This window comes from Cervus elaphus, chromosome 13 (genome assembly GCF_910594005.1).
Source record: "Cervus elaphus chromosome 13, mCerEla1.1, whole genome shotgun sequence".
In the NCBI taxonomy this organism is placed as follows: Eukaryota; Metazoa; Chordata; class Mammalia; order Artiodactyla; family Cervidae; genus Cervus; species Cervus elaphus.
The window spans coordinates 47063455-47082624 of record NC_057827.1 but is presented as its reverse complement, the minus strand read 5'-3'; the positions used below and the strand labels follow the sequence as shown (position 1 = coordinate 47082624).

The following is a 19170-nucleotide window of genomic DNA, read 5'->3' as shown; positions in this document are numbered from 1 at the left end:
TTCATCCCCCTGCCTCCTGGCGTGCCCTGTCTGCTCCTGGGCTCCTAATGAGGCCCTCGTTTCAGCATCCTTGTGTTGGCTCCTTGATGGAGCTCCTCTGCTGTTCAGAGACTATGTATGTGTGTGGTGGGGTGGTGGCGGGGGTAGTGGGGGGCAGAGCCCCCAGCGCCTGACGATCTGACGGATGCACAGGTGCACCTTGGGCTGCGTGGATTATGGCTACTGAACTGTCAACACACCCATTACAATCACATTTCCATCTGCTCATGTGGTGTACACCTGTGGCTTGTTAGCTGAGATCTGATTGCAGTGTGAAAGAGGCCCTAACAGAATAGATCTAACCCCATCTGCACAAAGGTGCTTAAGTTTTGTTCCATTTTTAATTCAGAAGAATGCCTCTCCTGGAAAAGGGAGTGCGTTCGGTCAGTCTGAGCTAGCGATCTTCATGAAATGCCACTCCAAGGCCAGCCCGGCACCCAAGCAGGGTAGGCTACCATAATGTGAAGGTACAAGGAAAGCCTCTTTTCTCCAAATGGAGAATGCCCTCTTCTGTCCTCCTGTTGATATCATGGCCAGTCAGCCAGACACCTACCATTGGTGATTACTGGCTCCCTAGCTCATTTCTAATGAAATTCCTATATCAAAGAGGCACTGTTTCAGTAACTGCTCTACAATCGCCAATATCCTGGGGGTGGGGGGGGAGGGTGGCGTTAATTCTCTAAGATAAATGATCGGGCATTTAGCGTTTACTCCTTAGTGTGAATTGGTGTCAGCAGCAGAGCCTTTTCTAGACTATCAGCTGAGCCGATGGTGGGAAGGTGGCCCTAACCCTTACGCAGTCTCTGTGATTCTACCACGTGTTGTAAGGGCACAGGAAGAAGACTGGAGGAAATGGCTGAAGTAATTTCAGAACAGGGAACTGCTAGCCTGGAGGGGGCTCAGAAGTGAGGGACTCTGGCTAGCAGAGGGAGCAGAAAATTACTGCCCGGGGAGGAACAAAGGGTAAGAAGATGGGAGGGAAAAACCAGCTTCAGTAGTTGCTATCTGGCCAAGGCCAAGGCCTGTTTTTGTAGACCTCCAGGCGAGGAAGTGATCCTGGTGAGTGGCAGACTTGGGGCTCCTCCCTCTCACTGGAGCTCATCTTTTTCAGCCTCCGTGGTCCAGCTGCCGAGAAGGTTTCACAAGTTACTTGTCCTCCGACTGACAGTCTTCTAGTAGTGAACCCACGGAGAGTCTTCAGGTCTGCGGAAACAGGTCTGGCTGGCCTGAGGCTGAGGCTTTTTGAGCCAGGAGGCTGGTCTTTGATACCCAAATTGCTTCCTTCCTCTCCAGATGGAACTGGGTGGAATAGGAGCAACCAATGCTCATGAGTCTGTACTGTGTGATCCTCGTCTGGACCAAGAGTGTGGCTCCAGAGTAGCACAGACTGACCTCTTCCTAACCCTCCCCTCTCCCTCTGTTTGGGGGCAGAGTAGGAAGTCACGAGGCTGATGAGGCAGTAAGATCCCCATGGGAAGAAATCTCCTTGAATCAGGTGAACAACCATGGGATGAGTTTAGCGCCCGAGGTTCCAGCTGCTGGGGGCCAGCCATCTTTGAGGCTTCTGTGTCCCTATTACTCATGTCTAATGTTTTTAATATTTATTTTTATTTATTTGTTTGGCGGCCCTGGTTCTTCGTTGTGGCACCCAGGATCTTTAGCTGCAGCATGGACCAGGGAAGTCCCACTAACATCTGACTTTTAAGAATCATGTATCTCCCTGGCACAACACCATTTTTGCCTAGCCAGTGAACATCAACGCTGCAATACCTTATTCTGTTTTCTCTTCGGCATGTGAGTTTTTATAACCTTCTGCATTGCCTAGAGCGACTATTCCATAAACCTCTAAGTAAAAGAATTCCCTGAAAGCAGAACCCACCTTGAGTGTATCACAAACAGCATAGTTTGCATGAAAAGCAGGCTTTGGAGAAAGCCCCATTAAATACCCATACTTTTACCTTTAGAGAGACTTAATGTAGAGTAGAAGAGGTCAAAAAAAGGAAAAAGAAAGTAGATGAATGAAGACTCTTCTAAGTGGTACGCATTAAAGCCCTCTCTAGAGCAATAATCATTAGCGCCTGATGGATATGCTGTTGGGAGCAAGCACATTCATGCCTTCCAGTCACCAATGGAGGCGAAAACACTGAAGGGTCAGCGTGCTGATGAGCCACGGCCGTCAGCATCTCAGTCTCAGAGAAAAACGGGATTCGGGTACTCCCTACCGACATTATCAGCCAAAGGGCAACAACTTCCATTCAGAACACCTACTGGCAGCTCACCTCCTAAGGCCACGTGTGAGCCCTGCTTGGTGGCTTTAGGCCAAGAGAAACCAAAGACTGGAATGACGGTGATGGGAGGGAGCCAGGCTGGGCAGTTGGAGAATTTCCTAGCAGGATTGGTGGAGAAGATCTCAGACAGCTTGTCCCCAGATGCAGACCACCCAGGCTCTTCATCTTGGTTACCGTGGTGCTGTCTGAATGCATAGGCAACAAGCATTTGAAGAAGGAGAGAGGAATGGTGTTGCACACTGGAATTCAGGAAGCTGTTGGGCTTGGCTGCATTAATGGATATAAATTTGATGATGCATTCAAGTAGTGGTCACACTTGCCTGAGATCACAGAGCAGGCAAAAGAAGACTCCTTCATTTGTATACTGAAACTGTCTCAATTCTGATGAAGTGACTCCCTTCACTTACCTAAACTTGAGTGCTTGAGGAATCTAACCCCATGTAATATGCTCAGGGCTTCAAAGGGATGGGATACAAGAGGAATATAATGAACTCCGCCACTTCTTTCCAACCCCGTTCACACCATTTTTGCAGGGGTTGGAGTGCATGAGTATGAGAATGTGTCGGGGAGAAGGGGATGCTTTTTGAATGTTTCCACTGGAGGCAAACGTCTGTGTTCTTTATCTGGCCCGAACGTTTGTGGGGAAACCAAAGCAACTTCTGCAAAGCTGCCCAAGTGGTTGCTGACCGGGAACTAGTGAACAGTTCACAGGTCTGCCCTGGGAGTCCCTACTGACATAACTTTGAGCCTTTCCCATTTCTTTGACTCTTGTGGAAAGAAAAGCAGAATTTCCATGTAATTCCATACCAGATACTGTCAAAAGATAATACAACATGTCAGCTATGAACCATCGGGCTTTATGTTTTATAACTGAGACAGGAATGAGAAAGAATTCGGAAATATACCTCAGAAGATAGTTCACCCAGATGATATTCTTCTCATTTGCGTTCTTGGCGTTAATAGCTATGGTAGCACTAGACTGGATCCAAATGTAGCCTCCGTTCTTCTGCATCCAGCGGTAGTATTTGGTCACACACTGGCCCTTATTCAGCACTAGTGAAAAAACAAAACAAGGCATTGCATGTTAAGACTGGGATGAAATGATCATCGTCTCTGCAAAATCTGGCGCTTAGAAAGAGGAGGTCTTGCATCGAGTCAGGGGTGCCCCTGTGTATGCTTAATGTAGAATGCCATTAGTAGGACAAATAAAATCACCAATTCAGTGGAGCGGCAGCTCTGGAGGTAGGGTTACTATGTTTGTAGCAGGACTTGATTCCATTTGGGGCAGTCATGGTGTGAAGGGAAGGATAACAGGACTGCAGATCTTGCTGGCTCACAGAACGCTTAATGCGGCGTGGATGTTGTCAAGGGAGGGTTTGACGTCAGATGGGACCACAGGCAAATCTGGATGTGATTTATTCATGGTTTCGAGGTAGCCCCCTCTGCGATTCTGGATATTTGAATGGTTCCGAAGATGCTTTCCCCCTCTGTCTTTGATCATTTCACCTCAGCGCGAGCCATCTCAACCTGTGTCCTTATACATCAGTGCCTTTTGATCCTGTTGAACAGAATTTATAGCATGAACTAAATCTACATGGGTCAGTTGGGAGGTTCTGGGGAGAATTTGCTGAACGTTGGAACAAAATACATTCCCTCACCAAGTCAGAGAGAAAGGCTGGCCTAAGGGAGGCACAGGATTGACTTGGCTAGAGCTAAACAGAGTGACGGCTCCGCACGGACTCTGAAATATGGCCCCAAATGAAGGAACAAGTAAAAACAATCAGTAATGTGAAACGGTGCCATTAAATACCCATGGAAAGAGAGCTTTAAAATGCAGATGTTAAAAGTGATACTTTTAACCAAAATCTTGCCAAGTTGAAATGGATTTGATTTGTATCTGGGTACTCCTGAGCTAGTAAAAGGGGGGAAAGTGCCATAAATCAGCCCCTGGAATAAAGTGCTGTGGAGGGGAAGGGTTTAAAAGGATGCCGGAAACGTGCGCAACCTGCTGTTATCGCTGGGATGGCAATCTCAGTGACTGCACTCCCCCCAGCAGCGCGCCAGCTGGCTGGCCACTAGAGGGCAGTGTGCACTCGTCCACGCTGCCCACTTTTGGCATGTCCTTGTCTCCGTCTGCTAAAATGAAAAACCTCTAACTGCTGTAATAAATTTGGCTAAATTAGCTGCTAAATGGTTATCTCAAGTAATATGTATTTGCATTAATCATCTTGCTCTAAACCAGAACAAGCCAGAGTCCTAAAGACGTAGTAAATTCATATTGTCCATTTAATTATGGCTAATAAGTGCTTCATATACAATAGTTTCATGAAGTACATTTTGATTTTTTTTTGGGAGGGGGTGTGGATGGGTAAAGGGAAGTCACTTTGGAAAAGAGCTGTGTTTAAGGCTGTGGAAGCTCTTCCCGTTGGGTCTGAGCCCCTCTTCCTGGCTCTGAAAGTGGTCAAATATCAAACCTCCACATATTTTATCCATAAACACATCAACTTCAATGCTTTCCTCCCATTCTCCTATTTTTTTGGTCTCAAAATACACCAAATGGCTGGTTGTAAAATTTAATGCTTATGTTTCAACAGTTGCTTGAAAATGGCTTGCTTTGATGAGTGCTTCAAACAGCGATGAGTTCTGTTCTGAAACTATTCTACAGTTTAGGGTATTTTTAAAACCCGGAACTGTCACCTTCTCTTGGTGGCGAGGCTCCACAGGTAGGATTGTACTCTGCTTTTGTAGGCAATTGTAAGTTCTGCCATTCTGCATGCATGGCTTCCCCGGCTACAAAACTGCGTAGTGAAGCTGAAAGCTGTAAAATACTGACTCTGCCATACAGTTCTTCTGTCAAACCATTGTTGCATGCAACAAGATGTGCTTTTATTCAGATCTTCTCAGCCTGGTTAACTATTAATAGAGGAACGATGGGTTATGAAATTCTGCCCACTATTTTCACAGAGAAAACTTAGAGTACCCCAATCAGTGGTTGGTGTATAATTCTTCCTGCTGTGTATCTGGAATAAGGGCTTATTTCAGATGGTTCTACTCTTTTTAATAAAGGCAAAGAGACTAAGAAGTCCCTTTTTTTAGAGTCACATGAAGAAAACACTGAGATGCTAGGCCAGACCAGCCCAACCTGGCTGGGGATTTTGGACTAGAATTTGACCCAAAGCATGCAGAAATTAAAAAAAAAAAAAAAAAAATCCACAATGCAGTGCATTGTTGTTGCTTAGTAGCTTCAGTCATATCCGGCTCTTTGCAACCTCCTGTCCATGGGATTCTCCAGGCCAGAATACTGGAGTGGGTTGCCATGCCCTCCTCCAGGGGATCTTCCTGACCCAGGGATTGAATCCATGTCTCTTATGTCTCCTGCATTGGCAGGCAGCTTCTTTACCACTAGCGCCGCCTGGGAAGCTCCATGCAGTGCATAGCAAGAGGGCAAAGTGAGACAAAAATTATAAAGCCAAGTAAGAATTTTGCAGAATCAAGATAAAGATCATCACCCCCTTCCTAATAATACTTTCTCTTACTTATAAACAAGCAAAATCTCCTTTCTGGAATGCATGACCAGCAAAATTTCAGCCTCGAGAGTGGGCCCCATGGGTGTGTTGTGAGGGGATGGAAAGGCTTTATTTACTAAAAGACTGATGTGGTGTCACCTTTTTGGGTTCAGGCAGCATGACTCTGGATCTGATTAGGTGCATCTGTGTTTCCTGAGAAGATAAATACAATTTTATTAGGATCCATGATTACATGAAGTTATTTATCACCCAGGCCAAGGGCCATCTGGCAGAGAGGAGACCTCAGTGAGAGACAGGTAGGCTTAGTGAGGAAGTGGTGGGGAAAAGGCTGGGGAGGAGGGGACCCCTCAGGGGTCCCCTGGGGAATCAGGAGCTACTTGAGTGTCTCTACTTAATGTGATCAGCACCACAGAGCAGATCCAGGGGCCCATCACTGTCAGGTCAAGAAGATAAGTTTGATTTAATCCATTGATTTGCTCCGGGCCAGCCTGACAAACAGAATTCTGAAAAGGGAGACATCCTAGCGTGGTGTTAGATCATGATCATTTCCTAGGATCAGTGTTTTCTGAATGACACCCCCCATATGTCTGTGGGACTCTAGTAACTGGAGATAAGGCTGGCTCTGAGTTAGCTCCTATTGTTGTTCAGTCAGTAAAGCTGTGTCCAACTCATTGCATCCCCATGGACTGCAGAACCCCAGCCCTCCCTGTCCTTCACCATCTCCCGGAGTTTACTCAAACTCATGTTCAATGAGTCAGTATGCCATCCAACCATCTCATTCTCTGTTGCCCCCTTCTCCTCCTGCCTTCAATCTTTCCCAGCTGCTGCTGCTGCTAAGTCGCTTCAGTCGTGTCTGACTCTGTGCGACCCCATAGACGGCAGCCCACCAGGCTCCCCAGTCCCTGGGATTCTCCAGGCAAGAATACTGGAGTGGGTTGCCATTTCCTTCTCCAGTGCATGAAAGTGAAAAGTGAAAGTGAAGTCGGTCAATCGTGTCCAACTTTTCGAGACCCCATGGACTGCAGCCTGCTAGGCTCCTCCGTCCATAGGATTTTCCAGGCAAGACTACCGGAGTGGGTTGCCATTGTCTTCTCCAAATCTTTCCCAGCATCAGGGTCTTTTCCAGTGAGTTGGCTCTTTGCATCATGTGGCCAAAGTATTGGGAGTTTCACCTTCAGCATCAGTCCTTCCAATGAATATTCAGGGTTGATGTCCTTTAGGATTGACTAGTTTGATCTCTTTGCAGTCTAAGGGACAGTTAGCTCCTACTATATGAAAGGTTGACCACAAGATCACCCCAGTGCTTTTGTTTTTTCCAGAGGACCTATAAAAGAGGTCACAGTGGAATTTTGCTTCTTTTAAAATGAACAGGGAATAATTTTTGCTTGAGGCTCTAGAACAGAGTGTATGATTTGTGGATGAAGTTTCCTTTTTTTTTTTTAAATCACACTGGCAAATCAGTTGGATCGTTCCAGCTGTGCCAGAGGCAGGATCTGACAGCTTTTCCTGAGCTCATGTGGTTCTAATCAGCTCAAGAAGAAAAGCCACCTTGGTGCCAGTTTGAAAGGGATTTTTAGTTCGTAGTAAGTTAGACAACTTGATAAACACAAAAACTTTCTCGATTCTCTCTAATCCAGGGCTGTTATTTTTATTTTGGGATTCTAGCTTTAAATAATGGAGAGAAATGAGAGACTGTTTTAGCCTATTTTACAAAATCCCTTTCTTGGAGAAAAACAGAAATAAGCATGATGTAAGTTACTTGATGTGGGCTTTGCAGATGCCTCAGTGGTAAAGAATCAGCCTGCCAATGCAGAAGACACGGGTTCGATCCCTGGGTGGGGAAGATGCCCAGGAGAAAGAAGTGGCAACCCACTCCAGTGTTCTTGCCTGGACAGTCCCATGGAGTTCAGAGGAGCCTGGTGGGCTACAGTCCATGGTGTCGCAAATAGTAGGACATGTCTAAGCATGCATACACAAAGTTACGTGATACAGAAGTCCTTAAAAAATAGTTAATTGTCCCTTGAAAAGAGATATATACTCAATAAACCCATGAGCCCAGGAGAACATTCATAACAATATGCTCAAACTACAAAGAGAAGAAACCGAGAGAGAGGAAATATTCATGTGGATCATATTTTTAGTCTTACTCCATGATAGGGTCTGAGTACTTCTTAAACATAACCTGGCATCTTCTCTTTAATTAATCTCAAAGTTTACTTTTTGCTGTCCAAACTTTTTGGTAGAGCAGCCTGTGTGTGCCTACTGAAAATGATCACATCATAACATTTCCAGAACGATGTCCTTAAAATTGGGCAATAAGAATTAGTCTTTTTTTTTTTTTCTAAGTATTTGCTTTTGACTGCGCTGGGTCTTGGTTGCTATGCTTAGGCTTTCTCCAGTTGCGCTGCACGGGCTTCTCATTGCATTGGCGTCTCTGCAGAACATGGGTTCTAGAGCACAGGCTCAGTGGTGTGGCACACAGGCTTGGTTGCCCTGTGGCACGTGGGATCTTCCTAGACCAGGGATCGAACCTGTGTCCTCTGCATTGGCAGGCAGATTCTTAACCACCGGAGCACCAGGGACGTCTAGGAACTAATTTTTATTTAAGGATCTCAAAACAATGAAATGGCCTTGTCTTAGGTTTTGGAGGGTAAATGTGAAGACCAGGGAGGCTGAGTGTGTAAATTTCCCAGATGCCCTTACAGTCTTGACTGGTCCCAGGCATAACTGTGGACGCCTCTGTTGCTGCATGAGGACATGCTCTTTCAAGCTCCGAAGTCTTGCTTTCAGCTGCCATGGCTCAGCTCTGAGAAAAACCAAGAAGCTGTCACTAGCACTGTCCCACCTTCCAAGCTACAGATGCCTTTGAGTTACAGAGTGTGCTCTGCAGGGCAGGGCTGACCCTGCATTTGTGAGAAGGCACCATCAGAGACTAGGAGAGACTTAGATCTTCCTGGCTGAACCATTCCAGCCCTGCTCATCTGACCATTTTTGTCTCTAAGAGTCAAAATATCACCCGCCTCTAATTGTGAAGGAAATGGCGAATACAGTTCAAAGAAAAACGTGGTGGGCTTCTGTTTTAGAACACGTGACTTTTTATATCGCCTATGTATTTTATGCCCAAAGACAGGATGCTCAGCTCAATTTACTACCTTTTTAAAAAGCCACCCAGTCTCTTGGTTTGCGCTTAGTGGCAGGCATACAAGAAATGTCCTACTTGTAGAGAAAACCTCCCCACCCCACCCTCAACCCCCTTCAAATCCGAGGAGCTCTTGCCAGAGTGCACAACCATGGCCCTGCACGCAGTGGCCAACAGAGGGATTTCAGTGTTCCTGGGGAAAACTGTGTCCACAGAGATAGACTGATGATTGAAAGGACATAAAGGAAGCCTGTGTCTGTGGCAGGAACATAACTCTCTTAGTAAATCAAAACAAATCAGTCCAAGTTTGCCTTCAGAAATATGGAGGAAAAAAGAGAACATGCTCTCTTCCTGTTGGGCCGTTCTACAAAATCAAAGCCAAAGATTCTAAATAGTGAGTTACTTGTGCCTTCAAAAGAAGGAAGCAGTCTAATTCAGTTTGAAGAGGAGATGAAGAACACATCTCAAAAGCGGTCTTTTAGCAGAGTGTTGCACAAAAGGACGTTTTAGAGGTTTGCATATGCATTGAAAAGCTGCAGTACTTGGTGTATTCAGGTAAGTATAGAATCAATAGGAAATGGTGAGATCATCGGGGAGTTCACACTGGACATTCACACAGCTGGACAAAGAGCTTCATTATCACCATGGTGATATGGGGATGCATCTGCTGCAAGGCTCACCCCGCACCCCACCCCTGCCCTTGAGCTACCTTCATCAATGGCTGCAGAGAATGGGGAGCGGGTGGGAGGGGGGCTTTCTGCTAGAAACTCAAAAATTATTTTTGACTTCACTAATGTGGAGAGCATGGAAAGCTGGGGGTGTGCTAGAATTGCACTTTCGACTTAATACCACAGTTGGGTGCTTAGCTATAGCCACTGGTTTTCTTTCTACATTCACAAAACTGGCAGATGAAACATGAAAAAGAATACTGACTCTTTAATCTCTGCTTCTCCACCTAAGGCCCAAGGCAGGCTGACAGGGAACTTCATTCTGGAAACAGGACTTTTTTTTTTTTTTAATTCTGGATTACTTTTTCCTCTGCTTTTGAAAACTGTGGGCTATAGGGGAATGAACCTGACATAGACTTAAAACAAGAACAAGTTTCTTTATCTAAAAAGTTATAGTCCTTGATGCTTACAGGAAGGTCATTTTCAAAACCCACAGGAGAAATAGTGTTAGAGCCAGGAACAGTGCATTGAGTGCTTTATTTACTTGCAGTAGAGACAGTTTTTCATTTAGAACTGCTCATAGGATCAAGCAAGGCTTTGATGCCATGCAGACTTTCCTATAGATTTTGCAATTAGTGAACTGGATGTCTTAAATAGCAGGCATCCACAAATTGGTTTTTAGTTTTTTTGTAAATTTATGCGCCGAGCAATATTTGGTCAAGTTTAATGATATTTGATACTTAATGTGAGTTAGAGCTGAAGGACAGAAGACCGTGCGTGTGTGGATGGTCTGTGAATGACTGTGCATCATCTATGGATTTTTCCCCTAATACCCTAATGACAGGCCCTGCTTCAATCGCTATCTGTGTGATTTATAACCTCAGAAGAGGTTTTTTTTCCTGTACCACGCCGATGGATAGATTTTTATTAACTGTTAATATTGAATCATGCAGAAAACTTTTCATTGATTGAAAACATGTCAATTAGTTAAATTTAAAAAATAAATTCCCCTTTTGTTGATCATAATATGCAGAATTGGAGACCAATTTCAATTTTATTTCAACATGGAGAGGATCATGTTCTAGGACTGGAAGAATCAAAGTAATGGTTGGCAAGAGTGACATCTGAGATCTTAGATTTTTTTTGGTTTCAGTCCAACCAGGGAGTTTTAGTACTCTTTATTCCTGCTCTTCTTGACCTGGGACAGTTAAGAATAGGGTATTTTTTAGCCCCCATACCATCTTTTTTGGTGGGGGTTTCTTATATAAGGGACACTGAACTCTTCAGCATGGAATTAAGGTTTGTGACCAGGAAATCAGGGAAACGGTGGATTTATTCACTCATTCAAGAAATAATGTTGCTGAAGGTGACTTCTGTGCCAACACTGGGGGACAGCAAAGGGAGCAGAGCCTGTTGCCCACCTGTCCTCCTGTCTGAGTCTCAGTTGGTCCTGAAAATTTCGTTTCCCTTCCCACGGACTGATTGAGGATTGGAATGTGATGAAACCTCAGACAGCGAGATTCAGGGGGAGGTCTCTCAACCGTGGGAGACTGTTGAAGAAGTTTTCTGTCTTCTGAAAGTAAGGATTTGCCTCTCTTTGCCTTTAAACAGGAGACAGATGCTTATCAGTCACTTTCACTAATAAGTTTATCACAAGGATGACTTATGGAAAGCAGCGTGGAGGCCCGTGAACACACAGCGGGTCCATCCTGGCCAGGGTGAATTCTTCACTTCCTTTAAAAATGAAAATGAAGTACTGGGATGTAGGGAGACCTACAGAAAGGTAAAAGAGGAGGTGAATCTTGTTGTCAGGTTTGTTTTATGTCTCTGGCAGATCCTGTGTTTCAAGATACAGTTCCTTCACTAAGTCTACTATCTCTACCAAGAAATATCTAAGTGGTGAGGCATAGGTATGCAAAGACTAGTGTTCCATAAAATTAGGACTATTTAAAGGAGCTTAGGCACATTTCACCTGTTCACCTGTTCTGTTAAACTGTCAGAAAAACTGGTGCTTTATTGTGAAAACATTACAGATTCTCCCACGTGCGGTCATCGTTGATTGTCCTCTGAATAGCAAATCTGCTACTTTTTGAGTAAAAGGACTCTCATTTGGGGCTCTATGTGTGGTGGACTTCCACCATGCCTCAGGGAGATAAACCTTGATTGTTTAAACCAGCCATGGTAATTCTATCCAGTGCGTGGCTGAGGCTGGGGCATTTGATGAAACGCTGGGCAGTGAGACTTTCCGGGAGAGCCTCCAGGGATATTTTCTTTCAAAAAAGGAACAGAAAGTAGCAGCTGACCCTCCCATGACTTTGGACACTGTCCGATAAGGCACATTCATTGGCGGTGCTACGGTTGTCCTTTGATCACGAAGGGAAAGTGAAGATGATTATAAAGAAAGTTTATGTCATTTTTACTTTGGTTTTCTGTTACTTCCATAGGTGGGTTCTGGCGCCTCCCCAAGAATTCAAAGGAGGCCAGAGAGGGGATGGGTGTTTACAAAGAGGTTCAAATCACCTGCTCCTTAGTCAACCCTATATTAATGGGGAAACTTATGCTCAACACATACACAAACTAAATCCTGTTGCTCATTTGTGTTCTAATAGAAATGTTTGAGGGGTTTTTGGGAAGGTATGCAGGGTGTCATTAAATCTATATTTCAAGCAAAGTAATTTTAAAAAATACAATGTCATCTTGTCTTTTATTTTGTAAGAAATAATGAAATTGGTTTTATTTAGGGTAATTGATTTTGGTTAAAATGGGTGATTTAGAAGTTGTTTTTTTTTTTTAATTGTGCTTTACAACAGCGATGGACTTGTTTCTCTCAAATATCAGGTGTTTCTTTTTATGATAATAAAAAGCAGCTACTAATTGAAATAGTAATAAGGAAAACCCTAGGAATTCATGTTAGAATTGTATTAGAATGTATCAATGAAATTGAAGATCTGACTTCCCCTCTCCGTAGAGAGAAAAGATCATGTGTTATATTTTGTGTCCTCTCGTGTGCTCTTTGAAGCCTGAGATGCCCTTACCACCTACCCTCCCCCCACCCCACCCCACCCCCACCCCTGGCGTGTCTCCTGACATCTTGGCTTCTTGCCAGCACCTCTCAGTGGGAAGAATGTGCTTCCTCTGGAAAGGCTCATCCTCCTCTGGTTGCCCCCACCTCTGGGGCGCCTGGGTTTTATACATACACCATAATGTAGTTGTCTTCTCTTTATGCCACCTTTTCAAATTTGGCTGTTTTTGTGCTGTCTTTTCTACTAATATGTAAGCTTCTTGAAGGCGAAGACCCATATCTTAGTCATTTTTGAAATTTTATAGCAATACTGCAAAACTTTGTAATAAATACTCACAAATGTTAGATTACCTTGAATAGGGGAAATATGACTGTCCTATTCACACATCAAATACCTAGACAGATATTAACCTGGGGAAAAAACTGACTTTTGCTTACAAGTTGACAGTTATTATTATCTCTACCCTATTAGCTTTCTCCACTGATACTCAAAACTTTACACGTTTGTAAAGAAGTTGATCTCTTAATCGAGTTATCACGCTTGTTTCATTTGAACACTGATTGAGATGCCCTCAGAGCCATTTGACCATTCACATTTTTTAATACTGTTAATAAAGTTCATCTCTTGGAGGGGGACAAAAACGAAGTCCTTAAGATCACTAGTCGATTTGTATTTTACTCCATGTAAAACAATGCCTTCTAAATACCAGTGTGGTCAGTACTTCTCAAACTTTTATATGACTGTGAGTCAGCTAGGGATCCTTTGTCAACTGCATATTTGGACTCAGTAAACCTGAGGCTTGGCCTGAAATTTGGCATTTCTAGAATGCAATGGTGCAGGGACACCCAGCTGGTAGGTAGGCTCTTGCTGGTCTCTCTTCTCTCTGTGTACCTGACCTTGGACTTAAAAACCCAAATCAGCACTTGCCAAAAAGAAAAAAAAAGGTGTAAAGTAATAATACTAATTCGCTCCTGCATAAAAGCCTGGCTTAATTTTGTCTCCCTGTGACAATCTTTTTAGTTAATGGACAGGCTAGGCTGAGTTGGCTTCTGAAAAAAGGCAGACGTGCCAGCTATTACGTGCCTTTCCTTTCATGTGAATTTTCATATTCATATGGAAGAAGAGGAAAAAACTCATTTGATTTGGCTGGGGAAAGTCCAGCCAGTGATCAGGTGGCAGCTGAATCCCTGAAGACCCAGCCCCGGAAAAATCTAAGATCAGAAAATACATCCCCTGTGCTGTCTGCACGTGGCCCACCCAGCAAACTCCGCTCCTTCTCTCCTTCCTTCACTCCAGCCTTCCTCTACTGCGGGCGATGGCTGCATACCCAAATCAACAATTCAATTCCCCCTTTGTTTGTGTGGCAGATGACAAATGCATGGAGGGCATCTTGTGTTTCCTAGGCAGGCAGGGCACTTACTTTGATTGATGCTCGGTTGTGGAAAAAAATGAGCTGGGAAGGAATTACAATGGAGGGCCTGCAGACTGGAAGGGGGTATACTAATTAGTCCTGCATTAAGCAGTCGGCTTGCATTTGGCGATGAGACGCCTTCAGGAGGGAAGTGTAGGGGTTATTGATGCAAAACAGCAAGGAATGCATTATGCCAGGTAGCTGTGTATTCGTTTTGTTAGGAAGTATAGAATTTTGTAATTAAGAAAGAAACAGGCTACTGTATTTTTTTAACACCTCCCCAATGCATTGGGTAGGTGGTGCTTTTTAACTTTAATGATCTCATAGACAAGGTGGAAGTCCTGCTCTCTTTCTGAAATAACTCTGCCAGAGTTTTCTCATCCTGGGTCCAGTTCTAGGAAGGGAAAACTGATGCCACTTCTATACTTTCTGGCTCCTTTTTCCTCCCCTAAAGTTCCACTGCTGCAGAGCCTTGAGCCTTGCTGCTGGGACACATTGTAATAAAGAGAAAGGAAGTTTTCCCTGAGGCTACTCTTTCCAGATTTTAGAGAGTCGCTGCTGATGTGACCCGGGAAGAACCCTAAGGATATCTCAAGGCAAAAGGAGCATCTTTTGTAGACAGGGACAAAAGCACAACACAAGGCATGTTTCTCTGGTTAGCACTCGTGGTCTGCCCTTCCGTTTACCGGACTGTAGGCAGAGGCACAGCAGGGGAGGGTCGAGCCATTCCTATAGGTAAGGGGAGTGTGCGACTCCAGAGTGACATGACATTAAGGACCGCAGCCCACCAGGCTCTTCGGTCCATGGGGATTCTCTAGGCAAGAATATTGGAGTGGGTTGCCATGCCCTCCTCCAGGGGGTCTTCCCAACCCAGGGATAGAACCTGTGTCTCTTACATCTCCTGCACTGGGAGGCGGGTTCTTTACCACTAACGCCACCTTGGAACCCTGGAAAGCTTCAGGGTGATAGGCAGAGGGGCTCAAATCATTGCTAATATGGATGATTTAAAGTTCAAACCTTAAAATGTTGATTTGCTCAATTCGGCCTGAAGAATCAATGAAGCTGGGTTCAGTGACTCCAGTGAGGTGGCATAAAGAAAAAAGGATCACACAGGTCTTTGGCTCAGTGTGATGGAAGAGGACCTAAACTCCCTTGGTTTTGTCATTTCACTAACCCACTGTATTGGTGTATATGATGTGATTCTTAGTGATTCTTCATGTTGGAACCCAGTGAACTCTCGGGTGTCTCGTGAACCTAGTGGCAGAGTAAATGGTCCAGAGTTTTTTGGTTCACTTTATCAGAGTTGTCGAATCCTGGTGCAGCTGAGATTTCCTTTTCCTTTTCTTATTCTAGAAACAAGCTCATCTGTAGATTTACAGTTGCCTATGCTAGGAAAATAGATCCGAGTGATAAAGATAGCATTTTGAGTTATCAAAGGCTGTCAAGTCTTTTTTTCTTTAAGTTCTATCCATAAACTGGAGCATAAGACAGATCTCAAAATATCAGAAGTACGATCAGATGACTACAACCTGCCTTTCATGGACAGAGCCAGGAATTGTGCCAATAGCTCTAGGAGGAAAAGCTAAATAGTTAATGTGGTTTATTTTTTTAAGCATCCCTTTGTTTTAGAATTCTGTCTTATTCTTGAGCTGACTCCATGTCACCATGACCTTCTCCTGCCAAGAAGGCACAGTTGAGGCATCATTCAGTGATAGCCTAGGGCTCTGGACAAGCAAGACACTGTGCTGGCTTTTTGCCTTTTCTTCCAGTGTTTACACAACCAAGACTTATTACATGCTCTGTCATTTTGTTACTGGGCTGGCTTTGGTTTGAGAATTAGGTAAACATCAGACATTCCATCACACAGTTTTTAGACTCAATCTTACTTTATAATGATGTTAATGTTTATTGTACAAAGCGAGATGCATTTGTATATTTTAGCATTTTATTTCAGTCACAGAATGCAAAACCTGACATCAGTTTGATTTGTGTGTGTGTGTGATTGAAGATATTAAGCACTACAAGAACGCTGAAATTTCAATCTGATTAGGATCAAAATTCTTCAGGATCAAAACACTCCTTTTTCCTCCCCCTACAGTTTTACTAATTGTGTGCTACTTGACATTGTGGAGTTATTCCACAGCGTGATAGCTAAATATGTGAAGTGTATTTTACTGTGCTGAATTATCAGCTCATTCTATTTGTTTTTCATGCGTTTAAGGTTATTAAAAGAACTTAAAATTAGAAGTCATGTGTATAAGAGTTGAAAAACTGAACTCAATCATTGTTAGCAGACGAAATCATAAAGCAATAGCCAGTATGTCAATATCAAGTAATGAAAAAAAAATCACATTTGAAAGCATACCTTCTATGTTTATTAGTTGGCAAGATACCAGAAAAATTAGGATACTAGCACAATACTGAATGGTGGATGGAGTTGTTTATTTTCAGCACTCTCAAATTATTCCGGGTACTGAAAACAAGATAAAAGTAGATCGGAAAGGATAGCTTCAAATGTATTTGTTGGAGACCTTTGCTTTATGGGAAGAAATGAACTGCCCTGGCTCACTGTTTCTGAGGAATTGTATTTCTTCAAGCTGTAAATCAAATCCCAGAGAGATAGCATGACGTTTTCCAAATAATAACGGAGGATGACAAAGTTCTTTTTTGTCAGCATCAGGTTTCTGAATTTAGACCTCGATTAAGATTCCAGAATGGAAAAGCACCTCCACCACCGCCCCCCCAACTCCACATACACACACGTGGTCTATGACTGTGTCTTACAAACATGCATTCATTTTAAAAGTCTGAATCTCTGGCATATCTGCATCGCAAAATATACTCACAGTTTCCTCCAAAGATCCTGATTTTTCTCCATTTTCTCTAAATTCCCAGCTACAAAGAACCCGATGTTTCTTTTCAGGAAACAGCATCATTTTTTTCCCCTCAATTAATTGAAGAACCATCTGCTCCTGTGATACCCGACACCCATTTGTTCTCAGCAACAAGTGCGCTCCCTAAATCCCTGGGGAGCCTTACCAAGGCACGCACTCAGGGTTGGGAGTAGAATCTGCCAGAGCTGCCTCGCAGACAGCCTTTTCCCAGAGACACAGCATATACAGAACTTGACACTGACCTCGGTCCCCATGTCAGTGCTGCTAATGCAGGGTTCAACACACAGCACGAGATGCTCACACTCTGAGACTCCGGCTGGCTTACCGTCTCTCCGTCATGCTTCTGAAGATCTCAGTTTGCAGTCAACAACTGCAAAGGGCAGGAGAGAGCTCAAACAGCTCTCCTCAACCACGGCCAGAAAGGGAAGACAACATTAACACAGAGGCCACCTGGCTGATCTTACTGCATAAAATCTTCCGTTTCAAGCCGAACCATCTGATTTGTGTCCCCTTGCATGCATTTAAAACCAGAGTTCGGAACTGGGTTTAGAACCTTCTAGGAATGTAGATGGCAGAGCCCTCATCTTCTAGGAAGAGTCTACGGAATGGTCATAAAAAGGACCTCTCATTGGAAAAGAGACCTTCTTCCTGAGAGGGCCACAGTGCCTCCCTTGGACTTGAGATCCCTTGCATTCACAGTGAAAAGTCTGATGAGGGAAAAGTGCATGAGGATGCTGGCGTGTAAGTCACTGTGTGGACCCAGCGGAGCTCTGCTGGCCTGGCTTTGCTTAAACGCCCACAAAAGGTGCCTTGGAGGTGAGCCTGCTGGTCAGGAGCTGGGAACCAGGCTCAAAGAGCTGAGATAACTTTTGCCCTTCCAGGAGTCGGTACATGGAGGTACCCGCTTCTCTAAATAACCCTCTTTGTAGAAATACAGTGAAAAGTCAGCGCCTTTGAGAGCTTCAGTATCCACACTCTGCCCCTCCCCTCCCCCTTCCCACCCCAGGTCTGTGGCTAGTCAAGTAGGAATTTTTATGAGGCTGTGGCCTAGCTGAACTTGTCTTTTCCCACATCTGTTTTGAAACGGAGACCACAAATTTCAGAGTGGAAGTAGCTCTAGAAAATGAAAGAGTCGAGAAGGCACTTAAGACAAAGGTCCCCCCATCACATCATGGGAGACAGCACGCGGGAGACCACGGAATCCGGGGTGAGCACCTATAGATCCAGCAATTTCTCCGGGCCCCAAGATCCAGCTTTCAATCTAATTCCAATACAAGTTGAAGTGATTTATGTCTCACTTTTTCTCACTGTGCACTGACAGTCATCTCAAATGTGCAGGAGATGTGAAGGGAGAAATTGGCATGGAAACCCAAAAAAAAGCATCCAGGAGAGAGGACCCCAGCTGGGCTGTCCCCGCGCACCGGAGGTACTTACAGTCCAAGTGACTATGCCTGATGCCCTCGACATCTTCGGCGTGGATGAAGTGGTAGCATCTCTTCCCTACAATGTCTACGGGGGTCAGATCCATATAATCACTAATCCTACAAAGAGAAGAACACAGGCTGGAAATCAGAAGCAGGGGAAATATGCAGACAGTTCAATGACTTAAAAACAGACCTACTGACAATTTTCCTTGTACCAGGGTACCTGTGAGGACTGGGCACTGAGGGAAAACCCCTTTTAGATAAAATTAATTTTCTTTAACAAGTAACAGTCCTTTTCTGAAGCCGGAACTGCGCTGGATCAAGCAGTTGTGTTGAAATAATTAGGTAGGTTTTTCTTTTCTTTCTTTAGTATCGGAATATGCATTTAGACAACATAATTCCATGAAATTATTGAGAATCAGTAACAATGCGAGATCCTCATTAGAGGCTAAGATAATTCAAGGTTACATAATAAAATAAAAACATGTTATGTTTATACCAAATGATTAGAGACACCTTTCATTTAAACAGATTGGTCTTCTATTGGGTATTTCCATGAAAAAGGGCTTCGACTGCTTCTTGGCACAAAATCCAAATTGGCATTTCAAGGGATATAATTTAAATGCTGAGACATACAGATGCCTGGGGGTATTATCTTTTTTTTTCTGAGTCATTTGAGAGCTCAGCTCTCACTCCTGGCCCTTTTAACTGGGACTTTGTGGTGGATTCCACACGGAAACTTTTAAACCATTTCGGC

General features: G+C 44.1%; 1 protein-coding gene across 17 annotated transcripts in view; it reads right to left on the bottom strand.

Moving 5' to 3' along the window:
• Window positions 1-19170, bottom strand: part of NPAS3 (neuronal PAS domain protein 3) — a 930536-nt gene that overhangs the window by 6996 nt on the left and 904370 nt on the right. For all 17 annotated transcript variants that reach the window (XM_043921657.1, XM_043921658.1, XM_043921659.1 and 14 more), the window contains 2 exons: window positions 18424-18530; window positions 3233-3380 (listed from right to left, as the gene is read on the bottom strand). In XM_043921657.1, the coding sequence (XP_043777592.1) occupies window positions 3233-3380; window positions 18424-18530 (255 nt within the window). The remainder of the gene's footprint in view (window positions 1-3232; window positions 3381-18423; window positions 18531-19170) is intronic.